General features: G+C 45.3%; 1 protein-coding gene across 50 annotated transcripts in view; it reads right to left on the reverse strand.

Moving 5' to 3' along the window:
• Window positions 1-18,174, reverse strand: part of LOC1278301 (dystonin) — a 204,981-nt gene that overhangs the window by 42,843 nt on the left and 143,964 nt on the right. For 47 of the 50 annotated variants that reach the window (XM_061653881.1, XM_061653879.1, XM_061653873.1 and 44 more), the window contains 5 exons: window positions 16,710-17,625; window positions 15,207-15,837; window positions 14,999-15,134; window positions 13,617-13,700; window positions 11,419-11,640 (listed from right to left, as the gene is read on the reverse strand). In XM_061653881.1, coding sequence (XP_061509865.1) covers window positions 11,419-11,640; window positions 13,617-13,700; window positions 14,999-15,134; window positions 15,207-15,837; window positions 16,710-17,625 — 1,989 coding nt within the window. The remainder of the gene's footprint in view (window positions 1-11,418; window positions 11,641-13,616; window positions 13,701-14,998; window positions 15,135-15,206; window positions 15,838-16,709; window positions 17,626-18,174) is intronic. The other 3 variants (XM_061653882.1, XM_061653883.1, XM_061653884.1) reach the window with 1 other exon arrangement.

Consider the following 18,174-nt stretch of genomic DNA (forward strand, 5'->3'; position numbering starts at 1 on the left):
AACAACCGTACCGAAAATAAACCAGTTGTTTAAAGTGCACTTTACACGTAATTAATTAATTCCTTTTGCGGAAAGGGGATTTCACAAAGGGGCGCTAAGCTAAGGTGCGAAATTTAACTTTTAATTTATAATGAGCATCAAACAGAAGTAAAAGAAAGGAAGCCTTTTCGTGCCACCAATTCGACAGCCTGAATCATATGAAACAGAGAAAGATGAATTTGACCTAAAACTGTCTCCCTAGTTCATCGTTATACGCAAAAGGAACACATAGAAAACGAAAAAAAGAACAGCAAAACCTAGCGCGCGTGTCGGCAAGCAACAAAACAAGATGCAAATAAAAATACGACAACTGCCCGCTCAATCCGTTCGCAGTCGCTACGTTCGTCGCGTTTATTTTAGGGAAGCCACGTTGCAAACGAAAGTGAAAAAATTGCTAAACGCAAACGCACGCACCACACTGGGGGGAAGGAGGAGCTGACTTATTCATCGCCCCAGTTGCGCCATGGGTTTTGATGCAGTGCACCACCCTCACACACACCCGGGTGGTGTCAGAGAGCAAACACAACGCGACACGGCGGAACCAGATGAAGTAATGAAACACCATTTTCGCCAACCATTACATAATGCTGACGAAAATATTAAACCGTGCGAAAGCACGCAAATAAATAAATCCCCCTCCCAATGGGCCGCCCAACATTTCATGCACGCGGGGTGTGTTGTGTGCGTCAATGACTGGGCGCATCCATGCTTTGTGACTTTATATTAGGCCCATATGGTATGGTCGTTTCCAGCACACATTTTGATACACAACAGACACCACACGCAGGGACCAGCTTCAAAGTACTTTCCTACTTGCAGGCTGGAATGTGGGATCGATAAAGCACACCACTTACAGCGATACACTTCCTATCTGTGCGAAGCCGTCGTGTATATGTATAAATTGAAAATGAAAAATAATCGATCCATTTTCCATCCATCCAGTCGCCGCCACTTTAAACAATCCAGCGGGGCCTTATGGAGAGAGTTCATAAATCAAACAACACAGGCACAATTTTCCCGGATGTTGTTTGCCACCCATCGGTTTGCACTGTACGAAAAACACACCATCGACTTCTGCGATGTCCAGTCAATGCACTTATTAGGTTGAACCTCGCCGCCGTTCGATGGACGACTTCCGCACGCGAAGGACGCTCCACTTAAAATATCGAACGGACGGTGGCGCATCTATCGGTCCATGCCCCCCGTTTGATGATGACTTGCTCGATTTCGGCTTCGGTGTTCCGGCATGTGACGTTGCGGACACATCCCCAGTACGGATGTGTCACATTCCGCCGGCAAAAACAGTGAGAGCAAGAGAGCAGCTTTGACAGTTCGACACACGAACACCAAGACGCACAGAATTGCTGTGAGATGTGAAAGGATACGCGTAGTGGAGAGATCTTTCCTCCACAGTTTTGCTCTCTTGGAGAGGGATTTTCCGAGAACGGAGATTTCTGCTCCCGAACTCCGGAAAAGAGAACAGATGATTTTGGTGTGACCTAGATTCGCCCCGTATTTCTCGATAACACTTGAGTGAAATCAGCTGTTTTAATACAGTAGAGTCCAGAGAGTTCAGGATACAAGCGAATACTCTCCAGATTTGTTTTTCAAAATTAATATTTGTGCTATTCTATGGAAAAACTAATACTAAAACCTTTGTTTTAAAAATTCAAATTGAACTGCATCTTTTCTCCAATGGCATCTTCCATTTCTAACAGATTTAAAATGAACATGGCAATTGGCTCAGATGTTTGTACCAAAACCAAATTCTGATGTATCTTCCAAAAACCATAATATTTATTTTTACTTCCCTCTGGCGGTCGTAGAAACAAACACCAGCAGCAGGGGGACCAATTTTTTTTCCAAGCAAATGCGAACGAAAATTTCACCATTCGGAAAATGTATCGATCATCGTTCGATTTATCACACACACGCCAAGGACATCAGCGGGTAACGTAACGTGTTACACTTTCTCCCAATGCGACGTGGACGTTAATCGCGCACCGTTTACTTCCTCTCCGTGCTCGTCGTCACCTGGCGCGCAGCAGGGTGTTGGTTGATTGCAAACTATTTTTAAAGTGGACTCACAATTCGATCATCACCGGACAGGGTGTGTGTGATATGTCTGGCGACGACTTGTTCAATCGATGTAGACAAACTGCTTTAGTGGCCACCTTTGAAACAACCGTTGGCATCAACTGATCGTTTTCTCTCAGTGCCAAAGGTTAGGCCCCCGACTGGTAGTTGCCTCATATACATGGCGCCCGCGTTGTTATGCTATATTTACATGAATTCTGCCGTCTTTCTCTTTGTGGTCTACTACTAGTAGCGATGTGCCAATGTGAGTCTTACGACAAATTACACTTCTATGAAGTCATAAACACTCTGCAGCTCAGACCAAAAAAACGACGACCTGTAACAATCACCTGCTTCTCAATGACGCTGTCTCTTCCCCGCTGTGCAAGGCGATACATCTCGTGAGAATTGTGTGTGAGAAAAGCATTTTACGGTTAGGCGCGTTTGCTGACCTCGCCGAAGGGCATCCATAAACAACCATGACCAACAACGGGGGAAGTGTTGAGTGGGGAGCGCAGACACATATTACATGGCCACATATGAAAGAGGGGGACACTACACTACACCATCAAGACGCCGCAAACGAATGCGTCATCAGCGGCGCATGTGGTGTGAGCAGGGGACCTTTCCCAAAGCAAGGCTAACGTACAGTACACTCGATCTTAACGGACGTGAAATTTACACAACCGAAACCACTTCACCCGGACGCTCGAAATGTGATACGTGGTCGGGACAAAAATGAAAGAAGAGTAACTTCTTCCACCAGGCAGGCACAGGTTGAGCCGCAGCCGCAACACGCAGCGCAGCAAAGTCAAGTAAAAGCAGTACCATAACAACAAGACCAGACGGAACAAACGAAACGAAATACATCCGCGAGGTCCGAGGTCCATGATAATGGAAATAGCACACACACCGGAGTTGGTTGGACCCCATTGTGTGTGTGTGTGCATGAGAACAAACCACAAGGCGAAACAAAATGGTAACAGAAATGGAGAAGCGCGCCAAGCACGTTACGGTGCGCCAGCGGCGGCATCAAGTGTACATATGCTGCTGTTAATCCAATTTGTTCTTACGCTTCGCTGACAGTTTTCGACGAACCCGATGCCATCGACGGCTAGAGAACCGGTGTAAACAAGCCGATGAGAGGAGCTTGTCTGTGTTAATGTGGTGTTAGCAGCGCCTTACGGCCAGAGGAATGGGAATGAGTTTTTTGCTCCCCCCCTTTTCAAGGCGCGACATAATTCGCAAACCGGAACTTCATGTATCGTTAGGCAGCTCTCTTCCTCCGGTGTGACCATAACCCTTCATGCTTCAAGGTGTACACCTTGTACGACATCAGCAAGACAAACAATCGAACAATTGTGAATATCGACAATGGCGTACAAAGGGTGAAAGAGTTAAGCCTCATGGTTAATGGGTAGTACGTGCACGGTTGTTGCGTTTATGACAACTTCAATGGGTGGAATAATAAAGCGCAGTGTTCCTGACATCAATAAAGCACACTCTGAGCTGCGTTTATCACTCCCCATGACCTTTCATCACTCTGGAAAGATCAACAGATAAAACGGGAACGAGGTAACAACATTCATCATTCTGGAAGAAAATGAGAATTCCACGTGTCTCCACACAATTGACAGTGAGATCAGCGCAATCGCGGCGTTGGTGTCTTCGCACGGGTGCTAGCCAGACGTTGAAGGGACGTGCTAAATAGGACTCATTTTCCAATCGTTATCATCGTCAGTATTTAGTTCATTGATGCAAAAATAAACGCTTACTTGCCCCAGACCATTAGTCAGTGTTCGTACAACACCATGTCATGCTTTGGCTGTGTACAACACGTCCAGGTCTAATCATTTGCTCGCATTAAATCTGGACGCTCAGGGCCCTATCATTGCAGGCTTTATCAGCACCCCACATTTTGTCTAGATGAGCTCATCTTTCTGAAGCGTATATAAACAACCACCCCAAGCAGACACGCACACACACAGATTGAGAACTCGCTAATGCAAGCGTGTGGCGCAATAATTGGCATAAATGGACAACTTGCGTTGCTCTCCCCCACTTTACACGGTTTGTTTACATTCCGTCGATTGCACGACCTGCGGTGGAAGGAGGAGGAGAAGATGATTGTCGCTTCTTCCAGCCAAACCAAGCAGTCACACAGCCAAGCGACATCTTATCAGTGAGCCAGGCGAGAATGTTCCTCCAAAGTGGAAACGATTTATTGGTTCCGCTTAAAAAAGAAGAGCTCTCGTTTATTGCCAGACAATCTGATAACCAAGATACAGTTTTGCTTGGAAAAGGGACACGAAGTACTCGATGTCAAATCCTCAAATCTGATTCTCGGTTTTTTAATGCTTAAAATGTTGTTACATAGGTTTCCACTAAAGATTACGAAATCATGCGCACACCACAACTGTCGCTCTCTCTCCGTGTAGTTGTATGAAACCTAATGTACAGAAGGCTAATCATACCGTGAAACTCAGGTTGTATGTTTGCTGTGGCATCATGAGTTATTGCTATATGGATAGTAAAACTCACAGACATCACAGACAACGATAAAGCGATAATGGCAGCGGGTAAAGTCATCAAGAATTATCGTAAAAATATTGCATTCTACAAACAGCCGACACCAAACACGTAATAGGTTATTTTAAGGCTCTGAAACATCACTTCAAGGCGTACGCTGAGTATGTGCAATGAGACGACTCTCTTGCAAAAGTTACATGATAGGTTTCATCACAATTTCTGCTCTTCTTTGAATATGAAATTCAAACCAACAAGATCAGAATTGAGTTTGGTCGTCAGAAGTTAGCACTCATGCATAACCAAGCTAGTGTGAAATGTTGCCTTTTGTACATCAAATTATGTCTCCTGCCAAGATTTCTCATAAAGCTAGAATTTCGTTTTCGACACACGACGCTTTATCACACACCCACAGAAATGTGCCCGTGCTCAAGTCGCATAACGTCGAAAAGAACCAACATATGAAATGAGAATGGTTGATTCGCTCTGCTCAGTTTTCTCGCCTTTCGGTATCCTTGAATTTAATTTTGTCGTCTTCAAAATTTGTCCACCATACACGAGCGCAAGATTCTTTCTCGACTCCTCATTGTGCTTCTTTGCTTTTCTTTCTTCAATAACATTATAGCGACGACTCGTGTGTCTCTAACAATACTCGGCGGCACAGAACGTCGGTCTCGCCATTTATGCAGATGTTTGATTAATTTATGATCATGCTGTTGACCATCGGCTTCCCAATACCACACATCACCCCGGACCGCATGGCAAGCGCGCGAAAGGTCACACCAAAGAAAGAAGGAAAACGATTGATTGGATCGCATAAAACAGCCGGGAGAGGAGTTGCTCGTAAAAATGTGCGCAACGAAAAAAGGGTGCAAAAATGGAAATGAAAGTGAAAAAACACAAATTTCAAACGAGCGTTTTCAAACTCAGCATGGCTTAGCAGCAGCAACGTGTTTCGGTCGTCACCGTTCCCTAATTCTCCACTTCCGTTTATTAGCGAGAAGATAAAGCTTGCAGAAAGATCAAAATTTGATTTTTGCAAAACATCTTACCCCATATCAAGTGGGATTGAAGCTCATAATGAATAATTCCTTCCAAGGTAAAGCAACACGGCGCGCCGAGGTGACGCAAATCAGATCTCAATGTCTAAAATAACATTCTCATCTCGATCTCAAAGCAGAGAGAGGTTGGGAAAAAAATCTTGACACTGACATTAAAAAAGTGGCGAAGCATTAAACGAGCTGCTGAAGATGGATTCAAAGCGTCCACAACCGTGTGGAAACAACTTCCTCTACGCCACAACCCGTCCAAGTACCGATCTTGAAGATGATCATCTTGTCAGCAGGAAGAGATCGGTGTGTGTATGTGTTTAATGAGTCGTGGGGCATATGACACCTACTCTGAAATGTTAAGCATACCTGATGTGTGGGTTGAGTAATCTGGCCGTAGAAGCAAAACGGAACGGACGCTCCTACGTGACCTTGCGTAAGTGTCAGACCTCAAAACCTTACCTCACATCGCAAAACGATTTACTTTCGTGAGATTTTGGAGCAGATCCAAAATAAGAACCAAGAAACGGAGACGTCTTCCAAAAATAACCCAACATTTAGAGCACGACGGACATGACCATCATGACACAATCGTACATCCGTTCAAAGGTCGCAGCCACTTTGTGATAATGAATGAAATATGTACATATATTCACCACTCCCACTATCACCGGGTCCTCGCCACCATCCTCCACCGCGGCAAACATCCGTTCGGAAGTTTCGAGCGAAATTGAAAATACAGTACACTCAGACCCCACACAACAATCAGCTGATAGGGGAGGAGGCACAATGTTGTTTGGATTTAGCAGTGTGGTATGTGGTGGCAGGTTATCGGGAATTCACAGTGCGTGGTGCTTAGGGGAACTAGCCGCCGAGCGGTTATAATCCATGCGACCTTGGGCTGGGGCTTGTGTGATGTTATAATAAGCACGATTGTTTTCGATTTCCTTTTCGAATCGGATTTAGTTACACAGTTTGTTGCGATAAGTGTTGCTGTTCTTAAAACAAAACAAAGAGAACGAGCACGTACGAGAGAGTCTCGTATTCGTATAGTTTACAAGCCAACTTTCAAAAAGACAAATCATGCATGAAGTATGGACGTAAACTTGTTAGGACCGAAAATAAGTAACAAACAACCTATACAACCAACTGTGAACATAATCCCAAAATCAAGACTCCTGTTCTAATTCGCCTGAGTCTACATGAGAATCGATCGCACAGCATCTCCTATAGCAGCGTACACGCTTCGCATTGCTCTATCCGCCCGTCGCGTCACGTGCACATAAAACACGTACTAAAACATGTGTTTCAAAAGGTACCAAAACACTAAACCAAAAGTGTGCACTTGAAATGCTGTAATGCGTTGACGCCAAACACTTTTAAATGCAACTGTTCGACTCGATTACATTTTACACGTAACAACACGCGGTTTTTCACCATCTCCGCCTTCGTGGCAGGCGAACCACCGAATAGGGCGGGGTTGCATTTGCACAAAACTTTGTTTACTTATTTGCCAGGCCGCTAAGCTTGCCCACAACCGTTTGGCGGCGATGATGTGTGTACCGCCTCTCCCGAACGGCTAATACGCTTAATACACCAGAGCGCGCCAGTACACCGTGGTGCAGTTGCAGTGCCGCTTGCACTTCCCCACTGCACCCGGGGGTAAGCTGGTTGAAGATGCCGAATGGAATGGCGGAAAAAGCAGCAAAACCGAGAAAACAACGGAAAATGAAACTATTTTTGCCCCAATTACTACCAACCGCTACCCGCTAGTGATGGAAAGTAGAGGAAGGAATCGTTTCTGCACCTCCCCCTACTCGATTTTATTAGAGAGGTAGTGTGCACGATGCAATGCCGGCATGAAAATATTGATTAGATGAACAAACGGCACACACCAGCAGCAGCAGTGCCGATACTGCAGTACTTGATAGAGTAGTTCCCACTTTGTAGGTTTGCTGTTTTTGAATTTTCGATTGTTATTTTTTGTCTATTGTGTTGTTTCAACTGTCTGCTTGATAGGGCTTTAGGTACAAAACGGGATTAAAATAAAAGGAAATTCTAAAACGAAACCTAAACGACTTGTCAAGGGCGATTGGAATCGATTTTGTGGCATCGCTGGCTGGAGGGATTTGTTACGCTGGCTTCTGACGGTGAAAATTCCCGACCCGATTATGCTTCGAAATTGACGATCGATTTTCTGTTCCCCTCATTTTAGACACACTGAACCCCGGGCCCAATTTCCTTCGTTGTTTGTGCTGCAAATGTTGGCTTTAAACTCAAGAGTGAAAATAAACACGTTTGCTGAACTACTCATCATTTAGAACCGTGCAAGTAGACAGTGATAAGCAGCCGCCACACACACTAACACCGGGACGGATTGCACTCAAGCGAACAAACACTGCTGGTGGGTTTCGCATCACGAACCCTCTCATCGTGCGCTATGCACACGTTTTCGGAAATTCTAGTCTCACGTTAGAACGCTGGTGCCGTGTCTAACGTCTCACTTTTCGGTAGCCAGCCACACTATACCACTACTACAGCCTAGTAGGTATTATTTAAATTTTCTTTTTGTGTGCACAATATCACAAAAGAAGCAAGCCGCCGCCACTTCTCGCCAGGCTGGGGCTTCTCGCGCTTCATGACCTTCACCGAAAATATATTCCATTTGGACGATCACAACACACACTCTGGGCACTCAAAGAGAAGGGGTAAGGCTACCGCCGGGTATCATCATCATCATCATCAACGCCGACAAACGCATACACCAGAGGGGTTTGTGTTATGTGGCCTGCTTTTTTTCTGTGACTTCTAGACACATTTGAATAATTTTCTTCGCGACGTTACACACACTATTCTTGTGCCGTGAAAAGCAACTTAACGACGAAACGACGTGTACACATTTTTCACATATTCCCCTCTATCGCTAGTAAGACACAACGCTCATCACCAGCGGTAATACTACCTTTCTCTTTAGCTTTTTATTTGTGACTTCACGATCACGTTTTGTTGAATACTTTTGTACTGATTTTTTTTAACGACGCAGTAAAAAAATCACAAAATCACACGCAATGAAATTCACATCTAATCACCGATCTTCTTCTGCAAGTGAAACTGTTACTATCCTCAATGTGCGCAACAAAAAAGTAAAATAGAATTCCGCGAGCGAATATACGCGCGCGCACGCTCGCGACCAATCAGTTTCACTATCCCGTCAAAAACTGAATGAACGAGCGGACAAACACTTTGGTCGAACCTCTGGTCTATGGCCGCAGTCCGCTATAGTGGTCAGTGTTTTCTGAGCGGAAATGCCGGCCGCACGAAAGAGAGGGCGAGCGATTGAGAGCATCGGTATTCCTCTCGCGAGTATACCGCACAAAGCGAAAGAGCGCCACAAACTGCTCTACTACTTCTCTCGCACTAAGACGACTTCGTCGTCACGGTTCGAGTGAACTAATTGAATGACGTCACGCCTTCGCACCAGACCGGTTACAGTGCTGGCCATAAACTTAAACCTTGAAGCACAAACAAAGGTTTAAAAAGCCTGTTTTTGGTGCTCTCTGTGCGATTTCTTCATCTGCAAGAAATCTCCATTAGCGCGCTGTGACACCACGAACGAAGCAAAGCAAAAAAGAGGGAGATAAAATTTTATGAATCGCAAAACCACTCCACCAGCCACACAAGAATGTGGCTGGTAAACAAATGATCGCTGCTTGGGCGATTTTTTAACTGACTTTTTTTTTTTCGCCGATTTCTGAAAGATCGCGTCGTCGATTTCCGCCTCTTCGAGGTGTGCTGCTTGTTGGCCTTCGCGGCGCTATATGATGTCATATACTAAAAATAAGCGTTTATGCTTCGGTGCGCTTTTCGGCAGCCGGGTGGGAAGTAATAGCGACAGACACGGTGAGAGCTTTCGGTGCAATTACAGAAGGCTGCAGTCCCGCTGGGTGGCTTTTTAGCCTTTCGCATTTAATGGTGAGGAGGCGTTTCTTCGCTTTTTACTCGATCGCGTGTTGCTAGCGGAGGCAATGCGGATTTTTTTCAATTAATTCATGTTCTGGAGCATTAATTTTATGGATTTACCAGTGCATCCGATAAGTCTGGATAGAAGATGTTTTATGAAATAAAAACTGAACCTTTCTACCGCCTTGTTTTTACTCTTAAACGAATAATTTATACCATATTCATCCTCTGATTCTGGTCCATATTCAAACCATATTCAATTCGATGGACTACATTCCAACAATTGGCCAGGTTACTGGGTTCGTGGTAAGGATTATGTCATAAAACATCTCGCCCAAACATTGAAAGCTAAGATCAGCATTATATTGAACTTGTTGGACACTGTTTTGAGGGTTGTTGCAAGGACTGGCGAATAGCGTCATATTTTATTATAACTCGCACAACCAACCTGTCCACCACCGCCAACGTTCACGAGCATCGAGTGATGACGCAAAGTGCAATAAAATACGCAACGAACCCCTCCTCCGCAATTGACTCCGGGGGACGCTTGATCGTACATTGGCTCTTTGGCAATGAATAAATTCACATTGGGGGTCAATTGAAGCACATGCGAGAGGAACCTGCCTTCTCGAAGTGAGTTAGCGCCTTAAAACATTAGCTCACTTTTACAGACAAAGTAAATGTGTACACGGAATAGAAAATTGTTCGATTCCCAGAAGAAGAATAAAAAATCAACAATAAATAAACGTGAAATTAGGCGCTCACTTGAGTACCCTCAACAAACACGTCAGTAAACAACACGAGATGCTAATGAGCCTAAGCAGATATTCATTGACCATATTCCACGCGCAGAACTGCCCAGATTATCTGCCATTGTGTATTGATTTGAACAAAAAAATTGGCTTCAAGTGTTACCGTGACAATTGCAAAGCCTAACATCGAAATCAAGCCAACGGAGAAGACGCCGTCAACACAACACGTACGACATGTTTACACCTCGATGAAACAGCGGGTCGAACATTGCAAACAAACAAAAACGCAACCAAGATTTGGTTCCATTCACGAAACACATCCCCGTGCGAGTACGCGCGCGAACACTTGCCACATTCGTCATCCATCATCACTTGACCCTACGGGGTGTACGCGTGAAGTACGCGGTAGCCACGCGTCGAAAGACAACCAAAAAGGAGGCAATCAGCTTTAGAAATAGAAGATGACGGAATTATCGTCCCAGACCTGGTTAGGCTTGCAACAACGATCACAATTTGTTGTGCGCAGAGAGAGTCGAAATCGAATCACCCAAAGGTTGAACGCCTGATGATGTCAACCGTGCGCGTCGCGCCGCATTGCATAGAAACGAGTAGCCAGCAGTCTGGAGCTTTTTTGTAGAACCGCTCGAATAAGGACTTAAGCATGGGAGCGACAGTCCACAACCAAGGTGACATACCTTCGTCGAGGGTTAATGTTGCTCGTTGATTATGCAAATTTTGAATTGAAGTTTGTTTTTTTTTTTAACCAGCAAACCGGTTTTTGCGATCATAACATGCTGTTTTTATTGGAGTTCAACATTGTATTCTAAGCACGGTGCTGCCTTCTTGCTAAAAGCGCCTTCCCAAATCTAGATTAAATCAGAAGAAGAGTGCTGCCATAAAATAAACCACCATATATTGCAAGTTGCATCATGACTTTTCGTACGAATTTCAGGTTCGTCGTCTACTGCTACGCCTTATATTAAATATAAAAAAAAGATAATAAACAGTCCACTTACCAATCCGTCCGCGCCATTCACCTCGATAGCCGTCTTCAGCCGCTGGGTCAGTTGTTCGAGTAGCGTCTCGAAGCGACCGTTCAGCGTGTCCAGCCGCTTCGAGTACACTTCCGTCGCGCCGGGATCGGCATTTGCCGGCCGGAGATCCTGTCGAGGAGGCGAAAAGCTGGGCCGTACTTCGCTCAGCCAATCGATATAGTGAACACATTTACCATCGTAGATCTGTACGATATTATTCCATTTTTTGTTTGTTTACGTTTGTGATCGGTTTGTTTCGGTGATGCGCATGCACACACAGTCGATAAGCCCCACGTTGTGTTGACGGACGGAACGGTACAGGAGATGGAGAAAGCGATTTTGATTTTGTTCGGAGGACGCAACGTTGATTTGGTGGTTTCGATGTTACAGATGCGCAGATGAAATCATTTCGCCGTTGTACAAGTTGAGAGGCACACGTTTGTTACATTTCGTTTTTCGAAGCCGCAGATTATAAAGGTGGTGGTGCGTAGTAGGAGGAGGGGTGTGTGTATAGTAAATCGGTTTATGATGCGTGGGGTTTTTGTTTGTTTGTTGACATGTTGTGTAAGTGGGTTGTGTTTTTTTATAAAAAGAATGTAAGTGTGTACGGCGTTTGGTTGAAATTGGAGTTATTATATTGATTAGTATTTGCAAATAAGTCGAATACGCATATTAAGGGGTTTGGGAATAAAAGGGGAGCTTTAACTTGTATTGCTGATAAGTGGGCGAGTTTAGTGATCCGAAAGAAATGGTTTTTAATTTCAAACTTCCTGGCCAGCGAAACAGAATTTTGAACTCTCACCACTCACCAGCACTACGCTACTGTGCAGGTGGGACTCAACGTGGGAGCGGGAAATCTTTCAAAAATGTAAGATAATAAGTGTAACAGTTATAAACGGATAACGACCAGGCTTGTGTGTAGCAGGATTTCGCGCAGATAATGCAGTAAGTGGATTTTTAAACCTTTAAACAGCTTCCCTCTCTAGCGAAACCTCTCTGTACCACACCGGAATAGAGGGGTGCTTGTCTACTAATCGCGAGTTAGTCATTTTTCCAACTTAAACTACCTAATTTTTGTCCGATTGTGCGTCGAACTTTGGTTCATAAGGTGCATATCATTGCTTTGGGTATTAATCACAGCTACTAATTATTATTGTTCCAGTGTGGCCACAGAGAGCGAATCAATCACAAGCGAATCAAGAAGTTTGCCGAAACGATTAGCAGATGCGCGTTCGCGCCCCCCTTAGCTGAACTTTCGCCATAAAGCGAAGCCCTAGTTCTGAGCGGAGCGTATAAATAGGAAAATTTGTTTCAATTTCCAGCGTGAGGAAAGTGAAATTCGAAAAAAAAACACCAACACCTTGAGATTGGAAAAGAAGTAGGCAGAATGCAGTACTTGCGGGTCAGTGAGGCAATTTGGAAAATATTGTTTTAATAGATTAAGCTTCCGTGAAGCAGAAGGGAAAATTAAAATGTTTTAAAAAGCGTGTAACCATTCACCTAGGCTGGGAGTAGTTTGCGGCTATAACCTTGCTGTGGATCGGTACGTACAGCCCGCGGCACATTCATCAGGACACGCACTCATACATATTCGAACGCACACAACCGCTTTCTATCTCTCTCTCCCACATAGTGACGACGCACACAAAGGTACTGAGGCAGTATAATAACAGCAGAGCGGACGGGACTAAGCTTTCCTTTCCTTTCAAGCCCTTCATAGAAAAGGATATCATCACCAACAAGACTGTACAACACACAGGGACACGCTTGTTGTTCACGCTTCACGAGACACAACGCAACTTTATGTCGGAGGACGATAAAGAAAAATCATATCCTTTCACCAGCAGTAGAAAAAAAACAGTAAGCTCAAAACACCGAAATACAGACTGGATAGCGACAAAAGAGAGAGATAGAGTGAAGAAAACGGTGGGACGGACGTGTAAATATTCACATTTTGCTGCACACAAACACAGAATACACCACGGAGGACGTGTATCACACAGGAGGAAAAACAGTTTCTTACACTTTTGGAGATTACAACCGGGATATAAATGTTGGAAGGATTTGAACAGCGAGAGAGGAGTATGCGCTCACTGGCTCCCTCTCTCTCTGTGTGTATTTATAAGAGGAGAAAACGGGACAAAAAAAGGAACCACACGGCACGCAAATATTCTACATACCTTAGCTTCTCGGATCAAGCGGCCACCGGTGAGATTAACCTGTTCAACCTTCGGAATGCGTTCCACCGTTTCGCCGAGCATCGACTGTATTTGGATGTCGATCCCAGGGCACAACACGGAATACACACACAACCGGATGGAACATAACACATACACACACAGGGAAAGGGAAGAAACCGATGTTCACCGGCGACGCAGAGTGAAGGTAGGTGACCGTGGTTGTGTAGATAGGTTGGTGTATATAGGTTGTTGGTAGGTGTTGTAGTTGTTGTTCATGTTGTTGTGGTTGGTGGTGGTGGAGTTTCACAGAGTAGTTTGCAAATTGGTGGTGTTTTTTTGTGTAAAATTACGCAGGAATAAGATGAATGGGGAAGGAGAAAAATAAATAAATTAACGCATTAGTATGTGGGTTATATACTGGTAACTAACAATACGATAGATTGCTAGTCTTACGACGGACGGGGGAGTGCACTAAGGAACTAGAAACTACAGTGAAGTTGGTGGTGTACGGTGTGTCTAAACGCTACAGTATCTACGTTGGTGCAATACAGTTACTCTACTGCTACTTTCTGGTTGTTGTCTTTTTTTTAACGTGTGCACTATTATATTCCCTGTGGCGGTGAACTTGTCATTAGAGCAAGGTTGTGCTCTTCTGTCCCTTAACCGTGGAATTCAAATGTTAACAGTAGTTGTTTCTTTAGAATTAAATTATGTTGTGTCAATTCAAGATTAACTTGAACGATTTTAAATCATTTTCAGCTGCTGTTACCCTTCTCCGTACGCATGCAAATGATCCTCTAATGTGTTAGTTTTCATTCAGTGTACTAGTGTCCATTGTTTTCCTTGCCGTTCTACTGCTAATACAGTACTTTCTTCAAATTGGAGTGCAGTTAGTCAATGTTTTCGGTACGCCCTAAACCTTGTTCATGGTAGTTACGTTAACATGATCTAGCTATGTGAAAAGTCTCCTTCTCTGTGTTTTTTTTTTAATAGTGTGTTTTTGGTTTTGGTTTGTTTGTTGTAAGATAAATGTACCACTATTTACTCTCAACGGCAATTGGCCACAAATTCGATGGTGAAACATCTTTTCAATTTGGGGAGGTTTTCACCGACAAGATCACAGAACTTTCCTAACAAAATCCTGCTTCGTTTTCTGCGTATGTTTGCTTTACCTTTCTGTTTCATTATCATCATCATTATTACTGAAAACCGATTTGTTCTAATGGCTTCTCAACACTGTCGTTTCTCGTCCAGTTTCCTGCTCGTAACTGATACCACGCATCTTCAAGATTCGAAAGGTATTGGCTGCTATACAAAGCTAACAACAACCTCAACAGTACGGCGGCGCTGTAAGGGCAATGGTTCGTTAGGTCGGTACTTACATCGAGCTCCCGCGCGGATGTTGCCGTCGGAAGAGCCTGCAGCTTCTCCGTCTGCTTCTCCACCCACGTCTCCTCCACGACAATGCTGGTTTGCAGGTTTTTCATCAAGCCGATTGCCGTTTCTACGCTGCGCATGCTGTACAGAAAATAGAAAAGGTCATTCACAATGCACTATAAAAAAAGAGCATACCGTCTGCTGCAAACTTACCGCTCAGCCAGCTGTCCACAGATGTTGTTCCAGCGCGAGTTCAAGCGCTCCACGTTCGAGTGTAGGCGTTTCAGGTCGCCCAGCACCTTCGTCGGCACGCCCATGCGACCGAGCTGATCGGCCGAATCGTTCATCTTGTCCATTTCGGGCTGCTGGCTCGAAATCGTTTCCTGTATAGCGGTCAGCCGCTTGTACACCTCGTACAGGCCTTCCTGGGTCGACGGTAGCTCGAGCTGGCGCGACAGCTTGCCCTCCAGATCGGAGATCACCTGTTCGTTGTCTTCCTGCCCGGCCAGTGCACCCTCGAGCAGCTTCAGCCGATCGCCGTGCAAGCCTGCCTGCGTGTTCAGCTCCTTCCACAGGTCCATCAGATTGTCGAGGCTCTTCTTCAGGGCCGGCGTCTTCAGCGTGATCGTGCGGAACGTTTCCTGCAGATGCTTCAGGTCCGGCTCCAGCCCGCCGAGACGGCGCTTGTAGTCCTCCAGTATCTGGACGGTATGTTCGAGCGAGTCGAGATCGCGCGGCATCGGCGACAGGATGATGTGGTCCAGCTCGCGGGCCATCTCCTCCAGGCGCGTCTTCAGCGATATGCATTGCTCCGTAAAGATGCGGCTGGCCTGCTTACTCTCCTCTGTTGGGCGAATAATGTAAAACACATTCAAAGAATTAGCTAAGATCAACACATCAGAAATCGCAAACGCAAACACAACTCTGATTTCAATCCTTACCACGAAAAGATCGAAAGCGAAAGACCCCTTTCATTTTCCACAAATTATTAGAAATGATTTGAACTTAAAACAAGTAACGAATAAAATCGCTTTTCAATATCAAACGCAAGTTCCAGAAAAAAAGTGATCTATTCACTGTTTCTTTCGATCCACTCAGCACCAGAGCACAACTTTAACTGATCTTTTAGCGAGCTTCAGAGCATCTAAACTCACTCGACCAGTATCTCGGTATTCTCTGACCAAGCCAGAAACAAAACGACTGTCATGTGGTGCCATTGGAACGGACAACGATGATAAACTAACACCTACAACATACGACACCTTCTTTGGCACAACAATTGGAAAATTAATATCTCTCCCGTAGACAATGGCTACCCATCCAATACAGTAAACATAAACGCGTTTGACCATGGGACTGGAGTTCAAAGAAGTTACTAAAAAATCCCAAAAAAGTCTTCCAACGGGGCAGTACACGTTCCAATGCCTTTTGTTTTGGTCATTCGAATGAATGAATGCTCATAACGAGTGCAGTAATAGCCCAATCTACAGACGCTTGACCTTCACCATCATCCAAACATGGAATTGCTCCGGAGTCCGGAAAATGAAGCGATTGAAAGCGATCACCCAATTATCCAATTAAATTCCACCACACATTGTCAATGCTCTTTCAATCGTTCTTAATTTATAGTGCCTCTGATACTCACGGGGGTTAAGTGGAAGAATGTTCATGTTTTTCCATACACGGGATTTTCCCATCCCGTAATACGACACCTACCTTCTGCTCTGGCACGTTTTTCGAATTCATCAAACAGCCGGTTCACCTCGTCCATCTCGCGGCGCAGTCGGCGAAGCTGCGGATCGGCCGGATCGCCCTCGGCCAGCAGCTTGTCCGCATCGTCGTTCAGCGCCCGGCGGATGGCCGTCCGCTGTTCCGCCCCCATCGCCAGGAACTGCTCAAAGTCCCAGCCCTTCACCACCTTGATGGTGGCGAAGATCATGTTCTGCCGCAGGCGGAGCTGCTTCTTCTGCCACAGCGCGACCGAGCGGTCGAACAGGCGCTTCAGCCGCTCGGCCGCCTCGATCGCTTCCTGGTCGGGCGGCGGCAGCAGCAGACACACGCCGTGCACGGACCCTTCGACGCCCTTCGATGTCTTGACGCGCCACTTGACGCGCCCGGACGTGTCCAGCAGGGTGCAGGTTTCGTTCTTGTCCAGCGAAATGTTGCCCTGCTTGTACGAGCAGATCGACTGCACGGTGCACTGCCGGTTCACTGGCTGCTTGCGCTGCTTCAATGGCACGATCGCGGTCGCCTGGTGCTGCAGCTGCGCAATCGTTTCGCCGAACGCATTGAGCTCCTCGCGTATGTCCTGCATGCCGCGCAGCAGCGATTCGCCCTGATCGAGCGTAAACTCCGACTGCGAGTACTTGCTGTTCAGAATTTCGTCCCGCTTGGTCAGCCAGTTCTCGGCCTCGCGCACCTCGTCGAAGAACGAATGGTAGTCGGTCGCATGCTTCAGGTGCACCTCGAGGCAGAGCGTGAGCTGCAGCAGCCAGGACCACTGCGACTGGAGCGCCTGCAGGTGGCCCTCGATACACTTGGACGCTGGGTGCGACTGGACGAGCAGGGCCTCGCCGCGGTCCAGAATGGTAGCGAAATGCATTTCGCGTTTTTCTAGCTCGGACATGAGATTCTGTAGGGAGAGGGAAATAAAACGCGAAACAATTAGGATAAATAAGCTTGATCAATTATAACCACTACAAACACGAAAAGCAGAAATGAATGACACAAACTACAACTACACTTTTCAAAACTACAAGAACGCTTTATGAAACTAACAAACACCACACAAAAGAAAAGTTCTTTAAACATAAACACATATTGGAAAAGCTATAACTAACAGTGGACAAAGGAAAAGGAAAAGTTGGAATAGAGAGAGGAATTACATTTGAAACATTTTGTAAATTTATAACCAACATAAATCAAATCAAAGAAAACATACAGTATTTTCCACGCGTTCTCATAGTTATGGGACACTTCCTTGACTCTTTCTTATGGGAATTTATCTTCATATGTTGGTATTTGAATTCTATTAGATTAGATTTGTCCAACAAGGGTCCTATAGATTCTCATTACATTAAGGTCATTTCCAATAAGAAAGAGTAAATAAAGTGTCCCACAGCTATGGAAACTCCTGGAAAAACCGTGTAAAGACAAACAACAACAAAACAGAGGGATGAAA

Source organism: Anopheles gambiae, chromosome 3, assembly GCF_943734735.2.
Source record: "Anopheles gambiae chromosome 3, idAnoGambNW_F1_1, whole genome shotgun sequence".
NCBI classification, from domain to species: domain Eukaryota; kingdom Metazoa; phylum Arthropoda; class Insecta; order Diptera; family Culicidae; genus Anopheles; species Anopheles gambiae.